Here is a 13,534-nt window from a genome sequence, read left to right as displayed (position 1 = left end):
AAGACAGCAACAAAATGTGCACAGTGACAATATCCTGTTGTGGCTTTTTTTCTCCTTCCTTATTTCTGCTCAGAATTTGCAGCATATTTGCTCCACGGTCATTTATTTTGGATGGTGAACCATGCAAAAAGACAAGAACATAACCCCAGCTGTTTAGTTGTGCCTGTTACAAGCACCTTACATCTACAGCAAATATCTCTGAAAGCTGAACTTAGGAGCATGTCTAATTTTAGGCACTCAGCTTCAGACACTACTGAAAACAAGTAACTTGGAGATGACAAGTGCTCAGGACTTGGCACAAGTCAAACGTCTCAACCACCACTAAACTAACATATTTGGAAATCATCAGTACCTTTCAAAAAAGTCATGCTCTGAAGGAATTTGAGGGGTTGCCCCTTCAAATTAAACAAACAAATAATGAAAACCAAAAAAGCCCACATTTCCTAGTTTTCAAACTTAGCAACCAAATCAAAACAAAAACTAACAGGAAAACACACAGCATGATCAAGCGTCAGTTGGTGAATAAAGAAATGCAAACAAACAAACAAAAAAAGAGATATTTGGCTTTTGCTATAAATTAATTTTATTTGCATTATACTATATTTGAGAAAAAAATATTTAATTTCCTGGCCTCATTAAAGCCTTCTTCACATTCCCCCCACTGGAGCTCCGTAGTTCTATTTGCATGCAGTGCAGCAGAGCTTTGGTTTATAACATTGATATTTTCCAAAGATAACTGCAATATGAGGAGGAAAAAACTCACTCACCTTTACTTAATCATGGTATTTTTGTATTCTTGCCATGCTTATGAGTCAGCAATAGCAGAAACTTAACTTGCTTTTCTTAGGCAAGGGGAATAAGTCTCACTTTTTCCTCTTGAACAGTTAGGAAAAAAAGAGAAGAATGTCCTTACATTTTAAAATTATTGCAGTGATGCTCCTACTGTGCAGTGACAGGCAACTTATTATCCAAGAAACGATGTACAACAACAAAATTCCAAAAACTCCAAGTGAACTCTTCTCAAAATACCATAAGAATTTGAACATAGCCAGGGAAAAGAAATTCAACAATCCTTTAAGTAGCATAAACAATTATAATTTCCCTTTCAAGCAAGTGCTTTACACATAAAGCCTAAAAAAACATACTGTGAAAGAACTAGGACATTGCATGATCTGCCCAGCTGGCTTACAAAATGTATTTCCACCTCCCTATCACAAGGTTTTATACCACTAACATCTGGATATCTCAGAGGCACTTTGAGAAAGCATTTCAGGTCTGATTTTTAGCAAACTTTGCTATCTCAAAATGCACATGGTGATCTTCCCGCTGTTGCTGTAGGACTAAGGTGCAGATTCAGATGTGTGGAGGGTTTCAGTTTCTCTGATGCTGGGAGGCACCCGAGCAATGAGCAACACAGAGTTTATATGGGATGAGGGAGAGGAGATCCAGGAGCTGGAGGTGACCAGCAACCCCTTTGGGTCCCCAAAGACCACCTGAAGCTTTTCCAGGCCACAAGCCACTAGTTCCACCTGTCAACAAATAAATGAGGCCACCATCTCATAGACAGAAATTCTCCAAGCCATTGCAAAAACACGATCCTAGACACAGCAAACAGGCACACTTGCCATTTAGGGTCTTCTAAAACTGGGCAGGTATCTCATCCTTGTTAGTGAGTGACTATGCTCAAAAACTGAAGTGCCAAAGGAAAAGGAAATAGAGAAGGCAAATACAGAATCTATTTTCTCCTGATAATCATTTAAACACTAACTCAACTCTATCTAGACAAAAAAAAAAAAAAAAAACAAAAAAAAAACCAAAAAACAAGAAGACTGAGACCCCTAGACAACTGAGTTCATGGTGCACATAAAAATGTATGACTGATAAATAGGTAGATAACAGACTACAGATCAGGATGTCAGAACCCTATCAAAGGATGAAGGCAGACTTCACCAGACACCTGCTGGCATAATCTATTCAAAGAATATATGCAGACCACGAAACTATCAAATACAGCATTAAAGATATGCAGCATGAACTGAACAGAGGGGAGGTGCTCAGCATATGGACAAAAATCCCCCAGCAGTTAAAAATCAGAACAGAAAAGTAAGAGGATAACCCAACAGGGGAATACATTTCAAAACATATAAGGAGCCAGTTACTTTTTATATAAACCAATAAACAGAAGGACAGCTGCAGCTGGGGCTGCCTGAAAGTGGGATGTGAGAGAAATGACCTCTCCTGGGTGTTGGCTAATCTTCCCTGCAGAAATCTGGTGCTTCCTGCTGTATTATCACCATGTGAAGAAACTCAAGGAATAAATCCAGCATGAGTCAAGGTCTGGGAGGGGATGATGACTCTAGCAGAGCCACCTACCCATAATGGAAGTAGCCATGTTTTGGGCTGTCAGCAGTGATTTGGGATCCCAAAGGCACCAGCAACACCAGAGGCAGGGCTGACAGAAACCAGTGCCTGGAGGGGGAACAAGCCCTGAAAGGAGCCAGCAAAAGAACAGGTTCCTCCAAAAGGTTTTTCTTTTAAGCTGTGCTTACCCTAGAAACTCATGTTTCATGTAAACATGCAAGCCCACTCTGGCTCTGGCCAAGTTCTTGGCCTTCGCAGCCTCCTGTTGAAAGGGTTTCCCAGCCAGGTCTGGACCACATGAAAAACACCCTAATTTTAATCACTGATGAATCTGCAGCCTATCACATGTCTCTCTGAACATGAAGAAACACTGGGAGACACAAGGGAATAAGTCCTTTCTTTGCTTGACCAGAAAAGTTGTGAACTCCTCCTCCCTGGAGGTCTCCAAGGCCATCTGGGGCTCTGAGTAACATGGCCTAGTGGAAGTTCCCTGGCATAAGGATTGAAGCCAAATGAACTTCCAACATATTCTATTACTCTAAGGTCTAAATCCATTGCTTTCATGCTGCTCACATACACTTTCACCATGATCCCTCTTAAAAGTCACATTTCTAAAGCAAACCTCTTTGTTCCTTCACTTTGCTTTAGCAGGTTTAAGAAAATAAGCTTACCCTGTATTTTTTTCTCTTTTATCTAGTTCCAGTTTTCATCCTGGTTCATGGCAAAGAACATCTACAGTCATCTTTTCATTGACAAAACTGACCACAATGGAACAGAAATATAGTAATGTCACTCTGCCCTGAGCATTCTTTGTTCTAATCCTCATCTTATTTACTGATTAGCATCAGCAGAACACCTCTGAAACTTTCTTTTTCCAAACTGCTGAGCCCATTTTCCTCTCTGCAATGTTAGGTTTGCAAATTGGGAAATAACACCCTATCAGAGAAGTGGCAACAAAGGTAACACAAAATTAAGATTATATTATCTGAACAAAAAACAAACAAGTGTTTTCTCTCTCAAGAGTCTATCATATTTCACAGTGTCTCACAGCAATATGCCTACACTTTCAACATTCTTGTACAAAGTAGGGAAAACCCACCCATACTCTGAGTGCAGTGTTATTGTTGCTGTGGCAACTACAGACCACAATTTTTTGCCTCTAGAGAATTAGCATGAACACAAACATACACATTGAGGCAAAGACAATTGTGGGTCCTAACAGTGCCTACAACTCACTGTAGATGCCTAATGCTGCCATCAAAAACTGAATTTAATTTTTAAAAAATGAACTTTACCTTCTCAGTCACTGTCTCCATTTGTCTATACTTTGTTTCCAATTTCAACACAGCATAGTTGGCAAAATATCCTGAGAAACCCTGACACATGAGAAGTGTAAATGTCAGACTACTTAAACTCCACTTGTGACTGAACAGAGTAATTATAAAACTCTCTCTAAAACAGATAAATTAGTGATCCATCAGCTGGAATTTGCTGCTATAAATACTTAGTGCAAACCCTAGTAGTCAGGGATTTGAACCTGCCTTCTGTGTGTGTGCACATGAGATGAGCAGTCACTGCTGTACTCTCTTTAACATTACCTCACACTGGTAACAGGAAAACAAAACTTACTTTCACCAGTTTATAATATCATTTGAGCCAGATGTAAGAGTTAAAAATTAAAACTTTCCTACTCAGTGGTCCTTTAAAATAAGAGGTTTTACTTAGAACCAATACATGAGCATGAAAATAAGCACAGGATTTATTTAAGAAATATTGAAAGCAGGGGGTCCTCAACTGTTTTAGGTTTTGCCTTGTCATTTTGCCTTCCCCATTCCTGCCCTATCTGCATACCAGGGCCGAATTGCACTTGAACAAGAAACCACAAATGAAGAAATTGCTGAAGTCCAATTAGAGCTTTGTCACAAGACCAGGGCCTATGGAAGCAGCAAACACTCACCCAGTTCATGACAGTCAGTCAGCATTTGAAGTCTGTTTCTTGGCCTGAAATGGTTATTTAGTTTTTCTAGTATTCTGCATGTAATCCAAATAAATTATTTAAAAGAGTATTTTCTTGCCTCCCTTTTCCATCCTAGATGTCCCCAACCTGCCACACCCACTGAACTTGAAGACCACAGAATACAATCTCTCACTGATCAAAAATTTAAAACTTGCTATTCCATAGGGTTGCCAGGTCTTTGTCTGGGATTTAGCAGCCAGATACACTCAGGTCTATTTGCTTTTTGCTGAAGTCATCTAGGCAGGCAGCTCACATGCTCTGAGACAGCTTCCCACCCACTACACTGCAGGGTGTGACATGAGGGCACAGGCAAAACTCCCATTATCCAGCCAGTCTGTCACCAGGTAATCACCAAATCTTACAAGGACAAAGCAACCAGAAAGAGGGAAATGAAGAATTGGTCTTAAGTTTAGTATTTGTTTTGCCTCAGACCAGATAGCATGGCAACACTCATGCTACAGACTGATTGATTAACTTTATAAAAAATTTTCAGGACAATGAGTACTATTTCCTGTGAAAGAAAAAAATAAAAATTATTCCTGGCTGGAAAACTGTCTAGTTAATACTTTGGATTTGGGTTTTAAAAATTGTCTTCTATTTGGGTATTTTACTAACATTTAGAGGAATGATTGAGAACAAATTCTTTGGAAATTTGTAAATGATTCAACATATTTTATTCAAAAATATGTTTACAAGGGTTTTTCTCCTCACACTATTAAGATTGGTTTTGTAAAGCCTGGAATTTTCTTATCATGAGGGAAGCCAAAAACAAAAGAGGAAAAATATTTCCACCCATCTCCATTAAGGGTGAAAAATACTGTAAGTAGACCCCATCCAAAAAACTTCAAATAAAACCATACATGTCAGAATGTGTGCTTTTGGCTGTGCATCTGTGCTCACCTGTGATTGTGCAAAAGCTGTTTAAAATGCTTTAAGCCAGGGGGAAAAAAAGGACTGGTGAAGATAAACATTCCCAATCAAGGTCATTAGAAGGGAGACTGATGCAATCTTGGAAAAGGACCACCCAAAGGCTTTCCCTTGGCTGTTTCTCTCCAGGGGCCATTCTCTCTGTTGGCAGAGGCTGCCCTGGCCGAGCCCTGCGCAGGACAGGCTGGGTTCCACCTATTCAGCAGTGACCAAACAAGCCTGACCAGTGCTCCTCACTGAAGGAACCACCAGATGAACGTCAGAGAATTCCACTTTGTCCATCTCTGCACGTGCTGAGGTGGAGCAAAAATGGCTCTGAAGAGCAAGGCAGCTGAGGACAAGGTGCCTCATCCATGTGACTCATTGTCTGCAGGGTCTGAGATCAGAGGACCTGGACTCAAGGGCTGTGTGCCCCTCAGCAGCTGAGCCATGGCAGGTCCCTGGGCAGCATCCTCTGGCTTCACATTCCCAGAAAGGAACCCTGTGTAGGTGCTCCAGGGACACTTTGTGTCCAAAGTGTGCCCAGTGGGGACAGTCAAGGGATTCCTTCCCAAAGCACACTCCTGGTCCAAACTATATATTAACATAAACACTCTCACCACCATTAGTGAACTAACTGTAGAAACTTTTGCATCAGGCTGTACTTTTGAGAGCAGGCCTGAGTTTCTGGAAGATCTCCTTAATGACCCTCACTAGACTATCCAAGCATCCAGATGAGGTTTTGTACCCTCAAGGTTATCTGTAACTACTCAGTAACATAGAGAGGGATTTTTTTTTAACTCCAAAGCAAAATATGGCCCATTGACACGTTTTAAAAATCATGTTACCTGTTCCTTGATTTTGGACAAGTACAAAAGGTTGGATTCCTGCAGCAATGCCAAGGCCAGTGCTGCAGCCTGCCCTGCCCAGGGACTAGCAGCAGCACTTTGCAGTTTGGCAAGCCTGCCTCTAGAGCTGCCTGTCCTTGGGAACTGTAACAGGAGCCAAGGAGCAGCCAGAGGATTAAACACTGTGCCAGGCTGGCAAATGCACAGCAAATCCCTAAGCATCAGGGGCTCCCCCGAAAACACAGAGCTAGCTCTGTGCTCAGTGCCTAGACCCCTAGGCTGGAGCCCAAGAGTTTTCATCACTACTTGAGATTTTCTCAAAATAGCTGCAGAGCACCACTAAATCAGCGCTGGCGTGATTGATGCAAAGGGAAGGTTTCAGGGAGCTTCATGCAGCCCTTCAACGTTTATTTTTCCAGATCTTGTTTAACACAGATGAGAAGGAAAGTGCTTAAAAGGGGGAAAATTGTAAGCAGCTGATTCCAGTTGCACTTTTGTCCCTTGCCAAATTAAAAAACTTAATAGGACAGGCTTTGTTTTCAAGGCATGAGGGATGTGGAAATATTTACACTCGTAGTATCAAGACATCAGCCATAAGGTTCAAGACTACAGTGCCAAACACAGTGAGAACATGTTGGAAAAGGCAGCACACATTTCCAAAGCAGAGGAGAACATGTATTTATTGCAATTGTTAGTGATATCTGACCTGAAAAGGAAAAAATGCTTTGGAGATGGCATTAAACTTTGGAAGAAAGTATCACACCTCTGTCCTAGGACTGCCCCAGGAGGATACAGACTCCTGGACCTTGCACAAGTGGTGAAACAAGAGTCTGGATTTACTGCAAATGCAGTATGAACTGCCCTGCTCACAAGCACCTGTTTAACTGGGGACCCAAATGAGAATCAGCAAGATTCTTCCTCTGTTTTTTACATCATGCCTTCTCCTTCATGGCATTATAGTAAGAAGCTAATGGCTTCTTTCAAGGAAAACAGTTTTATAAAACTTAAGTATTCAAAAGTCAGAAAGGCTCAAAATTAAAGTTGGTTTTGGCAATGCAAGTAATATTTCTCTATAAATGTGTTGAATTCAATTTTCATTTTTTTCTTTTTGCTTCTCAAATAACTAAGATTTACATGGCTTTTTTTTTTTTTTTTTTTTTGCAGTTGAGTGTGTTAGGCAGGGAGGGATGTAATGTAACAAATACTGCTGCAATTCAAAAAGGAAATGTAGAATTTTCAATTGTAAAATGATGACATTAGGAAATTGAAATACAGCAGAGTTATACCAACCATGACAGTTTTTTCCAGAGTTTCAGAGCAGCTTTTTTCAGTTAAAAACCTGATGCTATCTCCACTTAAATCTTTAATGAACTTCCATCTTCAGTTATCTGACTTTGGTCTGTGACAAATTACCTTTCTTTCCTCAGCATTACATTTTCTAATGTCTCTATTGACAACCATTAAAGGATCCTCAAAGTTCACAGACTAAAGTCTGTTAAGTTCCTAGAAAGTTAGCTTTTTATTTGACTTTATACTGCCCAAAAACTGGATAAGAAAAGTCATGCCAAGAGGCTTGGGACTAACAGATCTTCTGACTAGTTAAATCAGAAAGCAGAGAAGTAAAACTAAAGTCAGACAGAGGAAAAAAAAAGAAAAATGTTAAGAAAAAAATTTAACTAAACCATCCCTGATATTGGGATCAGAATATATGTTGATTTTGTAAAAGTTCAAAAATATATATATACTTTTTTCTTCTTTCTTCTTTTAAAACCAGTTCACCAGCATGCTTTGTGCAGTTTTTCAAACTTAAGGAATGGTGAAAAGACATTTTTCATACTCCAACTATCCCAAGATTCAGAGACATGTCCCAGAACCCCTTCACAGTTAGTTTTTTTTATTTAAACTGCTGCCAAAATATAAATATGCAAATGACCTACAATGAAAGAATTAAAATGAAAAATTTTTCATTCCCACCAGCAGACAAAGCCAAAACTAAGTTCAAGTGGACTTTTTTTTTCCTCTTTGGGGAAACATGGCTGGCCTCATCAATGAAAACACCAAAATTAAAAGCCCTCTGATATAAACAGGAGAAGATGCTCATAGAGTTTTCTGGGGGAATTTCCTCTGAACTTACTTCCCTCAAAGTTAATAGCCTTGGTACTGTCTGACAATAGGTCAGGGTGACAAGGCCTGTTAAAATGTTATTGTTATACAGCAGTTGACCATTTGCACTAGGGTTGCTACTTCTAAAGCAATTGGTAACCCAGCATATGAAGGATACTACAAAATAACCTTGGGAAGTGAAACTTTTTAATCATGTGTCTTAACCCTCAGAGCCTGAATACGTCTGAAGATGCCTACAGCTTAGGAAAGTATGGTAAAACTACATATGAATAAACAATGCCATTAAATTTACTTTAAATATGGCTTGAAATAGTATATTTATTTCTTCACAGTATTTTTACATGCATGAGCTTTGTTTACATAAATTACAGTATTAAAAGTTTAATGTTTAACTTTCCATATCTCACTGATTTATGGTAGAGGACTATATCCCAAAATTGGTGATTTTGGGCATGTATAACAAAAAAGTGTATACTTTTCCAAAAGTCATTGTATAAGCAAATGAGAGGGAGGATATTCCAGCATCAATGATTTGGGGAATACATGATATGGAAAAAAAACCACCCCAAAATTCTTTTGCAATTGCTGCTGAAGGTATATCGTTGACCTAGACAGGTATTTTTAGAACACAAGTCAGCTAAACTTCAAAGTCTGCTTTCCTGAGATATGAGAATTAATTGAATACAGAGAGTCTTTTCATCCTCTCTGAAGATCATTAATCTTGTTACCACATATAGCACTTCTTAAAAAATAATATTTCAGTGCTAAATTCAAAGATCAATCATCCATTGAAGAGACGTGCAAATACATGCTGACACATCAGGATTGTTTCAGCATCTAAAGCAGAAAACACCTTTATGTCCTTGTGCAGTGCACTGTCTCCTAAACAAAATGTGAGCAGTCTGCCAGGTACACAGTGCAGAGAGGAGCTCCACCCTCTGTAATTCTGGGCTGCTTTTAAAACCAAGTCGCAATTTTTTGCTTAAGAAAACCACCAATGTGGAAAACGACATTTTCATAGTCATCCATGCTTCCCATATTGAGTGACACAACAGCTGCTTCTGAGATGACAAAACATTTTCCAAGTACCATTACCACAGCTTTTCTGCCCCAGCCATGAAAGGATAACGATTACAACCTTCATTTCTCAGACCTTCAGCTCAACTTTTTTTCTGGTCTTTTACACAGAGTGAATTCTTTCACAAAGCACAGTCCCCATGGAAAATCATCTCTATGAAAGAAGGGACAAGTCCTCTGTCATTTAACACAGACATACATGGTTTTCACATATCACAGTGACCTGGCGGGTCTAAACTTCACCTCTGCCTCTTGCTCTTCAGGCACGTTCTGGCATTTTTGAAGGTTCAGGGCCAGCCATGGGGAACTGCCAGCTGCATGGAGCAGAGGGAGATTGGGGCTGTCACCCTCCAACAGGCTAAGCATAATGATGTGGCAAGAGTGGCAAAGCAGAGATACCTCCCCTGCTGCAGCCTGGGCACTGAGCAGAAGGCACAGAGAGCCTGTCAACACTGCACTAAGGGGCTCCTGTAAATCCACATGGGATTCAGATCTGGCAAAGTTGTCTTTCATATACAGAGCTCCACTCTGTGCAGAGGAGCAAGTGACTGAACTTCTCCCTGCCTCAGCAATACACTCTCTCATTCTTATGAGGAAGGGAAGCAATCCACCTGGCAGAAGAGTCATGTAAAAAAGATTTTATTTTGCTTCTGAGGGCCTTAGCACTGCAGGTCAGAGTTGAGACTCATGTAATTTGAGGGAACAGTGGTGGCACAGTGCTTCCACACATACCCACAATGTGGGTATATCCTGTCCCAGGACAGCAGAAGTCCCTGATGCTTGGCATGGAGCAGCATACTGCAGCAGGGCAGGAGAAGTGGGGGAAATTTTTAAAAAGTATTGATTGCATAATCTCACGGGGACAATTAAATAGGGGGATTTTCAGGCGAGGAAAGTTCTATTTCATTGCAGCTATGCTACAGTTCCTTGATGAACCCCAGAAAAGGGGGGGTTCCTCCTGGCCCACCACTGCCCCGTGCCACCTGAGCCAGCAGGGTCATGGCAGGGACAGCAGCCACACCTGCACACACACTGACACAACCCAGGCACTCTCACAGAGCCCAGGCACACTGACACAGCCCAGGCACTCTCACACAGCCCGGGCACTCTCACACAGTCCAGGCACTCTCACACAACCCAGGCACTCTCACAGAGCCCAGGCACACTGACACAGCCCAGCCACTCTCACAGAGCCCAGGCACTCTCACAGAGCCCAGGCACTCTCACAGAGCCCAGGCACTCTCACACAGCCCAGGCACTCACACAGCCCAGGCACTCTCACACAGCCCAGGCACTCTCACACAGCCCAGGCACACACACTCACACAACCCAGGCACTCTCACACAGCCCAGGCACACTCACACAGCCCAGGCACTCACACAGCCCAGGCACTCTCACACAGCCCAGGCACACTGACACAGCCCAGGCACACTGACACAGCCCAGGCACACTGCTGAGCCCAGAGCACATGGCCCTGCTTTCTACTGTGGGCTTGAGACACAAACCAGCAAACACAGAAATGCCCAGCACCAGCACCCATGAGACCAGAGCCCAGGGACAAACACAACACATAACCAGACACTGTGAAGCATCCTCAGGCCCAGAAGAGCATGAGAAGAATCTTCTCCACAGACAACACCATCTTTGTATCACCTCAGCTGAATGGAAGGGCAAGATTTTGAAAGCTTAGAAAGAAAAACTGCAGTCTGTCAAGACCTCATTGTTTGGGAACTGAGTCAGCCTAACTCTGTACGTACACTGTGGCACCACAAACAAGCTGGAACAGCAAATGTTTGCTACTCCTGGCTTCTTTGCTGCTCCTGTATTCATCAATCATGGCATGGAATACCTCAAAAAAGAAGCTATCACTATTCATGTGCCTTCTCCTAATCTAATGGCTCACAGATAATTATAGGCCTTTATTGTTTGACTGTTCTAGTGTTGAGCAACATATCTCTCTTCTTGCATCAAAACCTGTTTTCTGTCAAAAAAAGGGAAAACTGGCATGATTAGATGAAGGAGTTTAATCTACAAAATGACATATTCCTTACTCAGCTTTAAAAACAAACAGTAGTAAAAAATGATACATAGCACCACTCACTCTGCAAACAGGAGAAAGCAAATAAATCTCAACCTTTTGTTGATATTTTACCAAGCACACCTCTGCTGCCCTGGTTTCTTAGAGCACATGTCAGCTTCCTAGTAGCTTGATGGAGTCTTTTTCTGGTCAGCACAAACTTCCAGACTGAACTTCCTTGTCGCTGAAAGAATGCAGGAAGGCAGCAGGTGCATGCAGGCACAGGGACAATAAAAGGCAGGGGGTAGGGGAGAGCAACGTTTTTCTGCCTGTTAGGGATAAAGTTAACTAGGAGACTATAAACAATTAGAAAACACCACCACAGCCAAAAATTTATGATGCTGTGAAGGATTTAATGCAAGCTTGCCCTCCCAGAAGACCACTTGTGTGTCTGTGTGCTCTGCCTATCTCCATATATGCACTTTGCGATTCCATCAGGCACTTGGACTAGGCTGGAAGCGGCTTCTGAGCTTCCCTTCTACAGTCCTGTAGCCACGAAAGCAGAGCCTGAACGCAAGGATTCCCTACAGGGCACCCTGCATGTCCCCACGCGGTTGCCAGGGCTGGACCAGCACCCGAGATCCCGAAGCATTCCAAACTCTGCCCCAGCCAGCCCAGCACCGTGACTGACAGCATCCAGCAGCATCCAGCAGCATCCAGCAGCGTCCAGCGGCGACTTCTTGCGAGAGCAGGAGAAGCGCCAGGCATTGCCGGGAAAAACGAAACGCTTCCCCGGTGACAGCAGCCCGACCCCCGCCCAAAGCCGCTCCTACCGCTGCTGCCGAGGCCCTCGGGCAGACACGGCGTGACAGCCACGGACCCGCCGTCCCTCCCTCCGCCCCTGCCGGCCGGGTATCCGCGCTGAGGATGCCGCCGGGGCCCGCGGCATTCCCGCCTTCTCACCTGGTCCAGCGGGATGCCCAGCAGCGCGCTCAGCGGGTGCAGCAGGGTGGAGCCGGTGGTGCGGTGCGGGGCTCCGGGCGGCTCGGCCATGCCGCATCCCCCCTCGGGCCGCCGCACGGCCCCGCCGCCACCTGCGCGCACCTCCCGCTCCCGCCGCCGCCGCTCCGCGCCCGCCCGGGGCCCTCCGCGGGGCGGGGCCGCCGCCGACGGCCGGGGCGGGGCGGGGCGGGCTCCGGGGCGGGGAGCGGGGAGCCCTCGCCGTGCCCGGGGCCGCATCTGCCGCCTGCCGCCGCCCGCGGGCGGGCGCGGTGCCCCGGTGCAGTGTCCCGGCCCCAGGCTCCTGCCAAAAGCACACGCTTGTCCGGCGCCGGCAGAGCTCGTAGCTGCCCCCAAGCAGGGGAGAGCTGGGGTGTCACAGCCAAAACAGTCCCGAAAATAAATATTTATTTACTTATTTATTCATTTATTTATACAGAGACCCTTCACGGGGGAAAAATGGAAAAATGAGTAGTAAACTTTAAGTGATGTGTTTATGTTGCAAGTGAAATATGGCCATTAAAAAATATAGGGAGAGGATTATTGCTTGGGTATTTTAATTGATTACCCCAAAAGTAGATTAAAACAACAGTTAGATAATAAATGTAAATACCAAATGAAGTATCTCCAGGAAAGGTGTGTTTACTAAGTAGTTGCAATCAAAATGATTGAATGGGATACACTCAAGGATGTTTTGTTCTGGGTGGCTGACAGCCTTCAATCCAAGTTTTGATTAAAAGAAGTGCTGTGGACATGGCAAGAGACAGTGGAGCCACCTGTTCTCTGTAGATTATTCTCTGTGTGCACCTTTGTATCCATCAATTTACAGATGTGTGTGAGTGCTGAAACTGCAGGCATTTGCTGCGTGCTCACACACACTGCACACATAACTCATGTGCATGTTAATAATTTAATCTTCTTATTATGTTAGTGATGGGAAATTATTATTGGTTGTAGTTGAAATTTGCTATAATTTCACAAGAAAATATACCTAAATCTAGTAATAACCTCATGAGAAGGGTGCTCTATCTTCTTAGGCTATGTGAACACTGGTGCTTTGCTGAACCAAGCTCAGAATTCTTGAAGCCTTGTAGTAAAATGGAAAAAGTGGCCTAAAATCAACTGGGAACTATGCAGGTCATAAGGAAGTGGAGAGAATTTGGAAAATTCAAGAAAGCTCGTCTT

At 43.2% G+C, this 13,534-nt stretch overlaps 1 protein-coding gene across 3 annotated transcripts in view; it reads right to left on the bottom strand.

The window, feature by feature from the left end:
• Window positions 1-12,516, bottom strand: part of MBOAT1 (membrane bound glycerophospholipid O-acyltransferase 1) — a 56,910-nt gene extending 44,394 nt beyond the window's left edge. For 2 of the 3 annotated variants that reach the window (XM_071451052.1, XM_071451062.1), the window contains exon 1: window positions 12,314-12,514. In XM_071451052.1, the coding sequence (XP_071307153.1) occupies window positions 12,314-12,403 (90 nt within the window). In that variant the 5' untranslated portion in view covers window positions 12,404-12,514. Of the gene's footprint in view, window positions 1-12,313 lie in introns of all 3 variants that reach the window. The other variant, XM_071451071.1, reaches the window with a different exon arrangement.
• Window positions 12,517-13,534: the final 1,018 nt, after the last annotated feature.

The sequence above is a fragment of the Agelaius tricolor genome, unplaced genomic scaffold (assembly GCF_023055355.1).
Source record: "Agelaius tricolor isolate 1412-34295 unplaced genomic scaffold, bAgeTri1.0.p SCAF_2, whole genome shotgun sequence".
Classification (NCBI taxonomy): Eukaryota; Metazoa; Chordata; class Aves; order Passeriformes; family Icteridae; genus Agelaius; species Agelaius tricolor.
The sequence above is the reverse complement of the archived record's forward strand: the minus strand, read 5'-3'. Positions and strand labels throughout refer to the sequence as shown.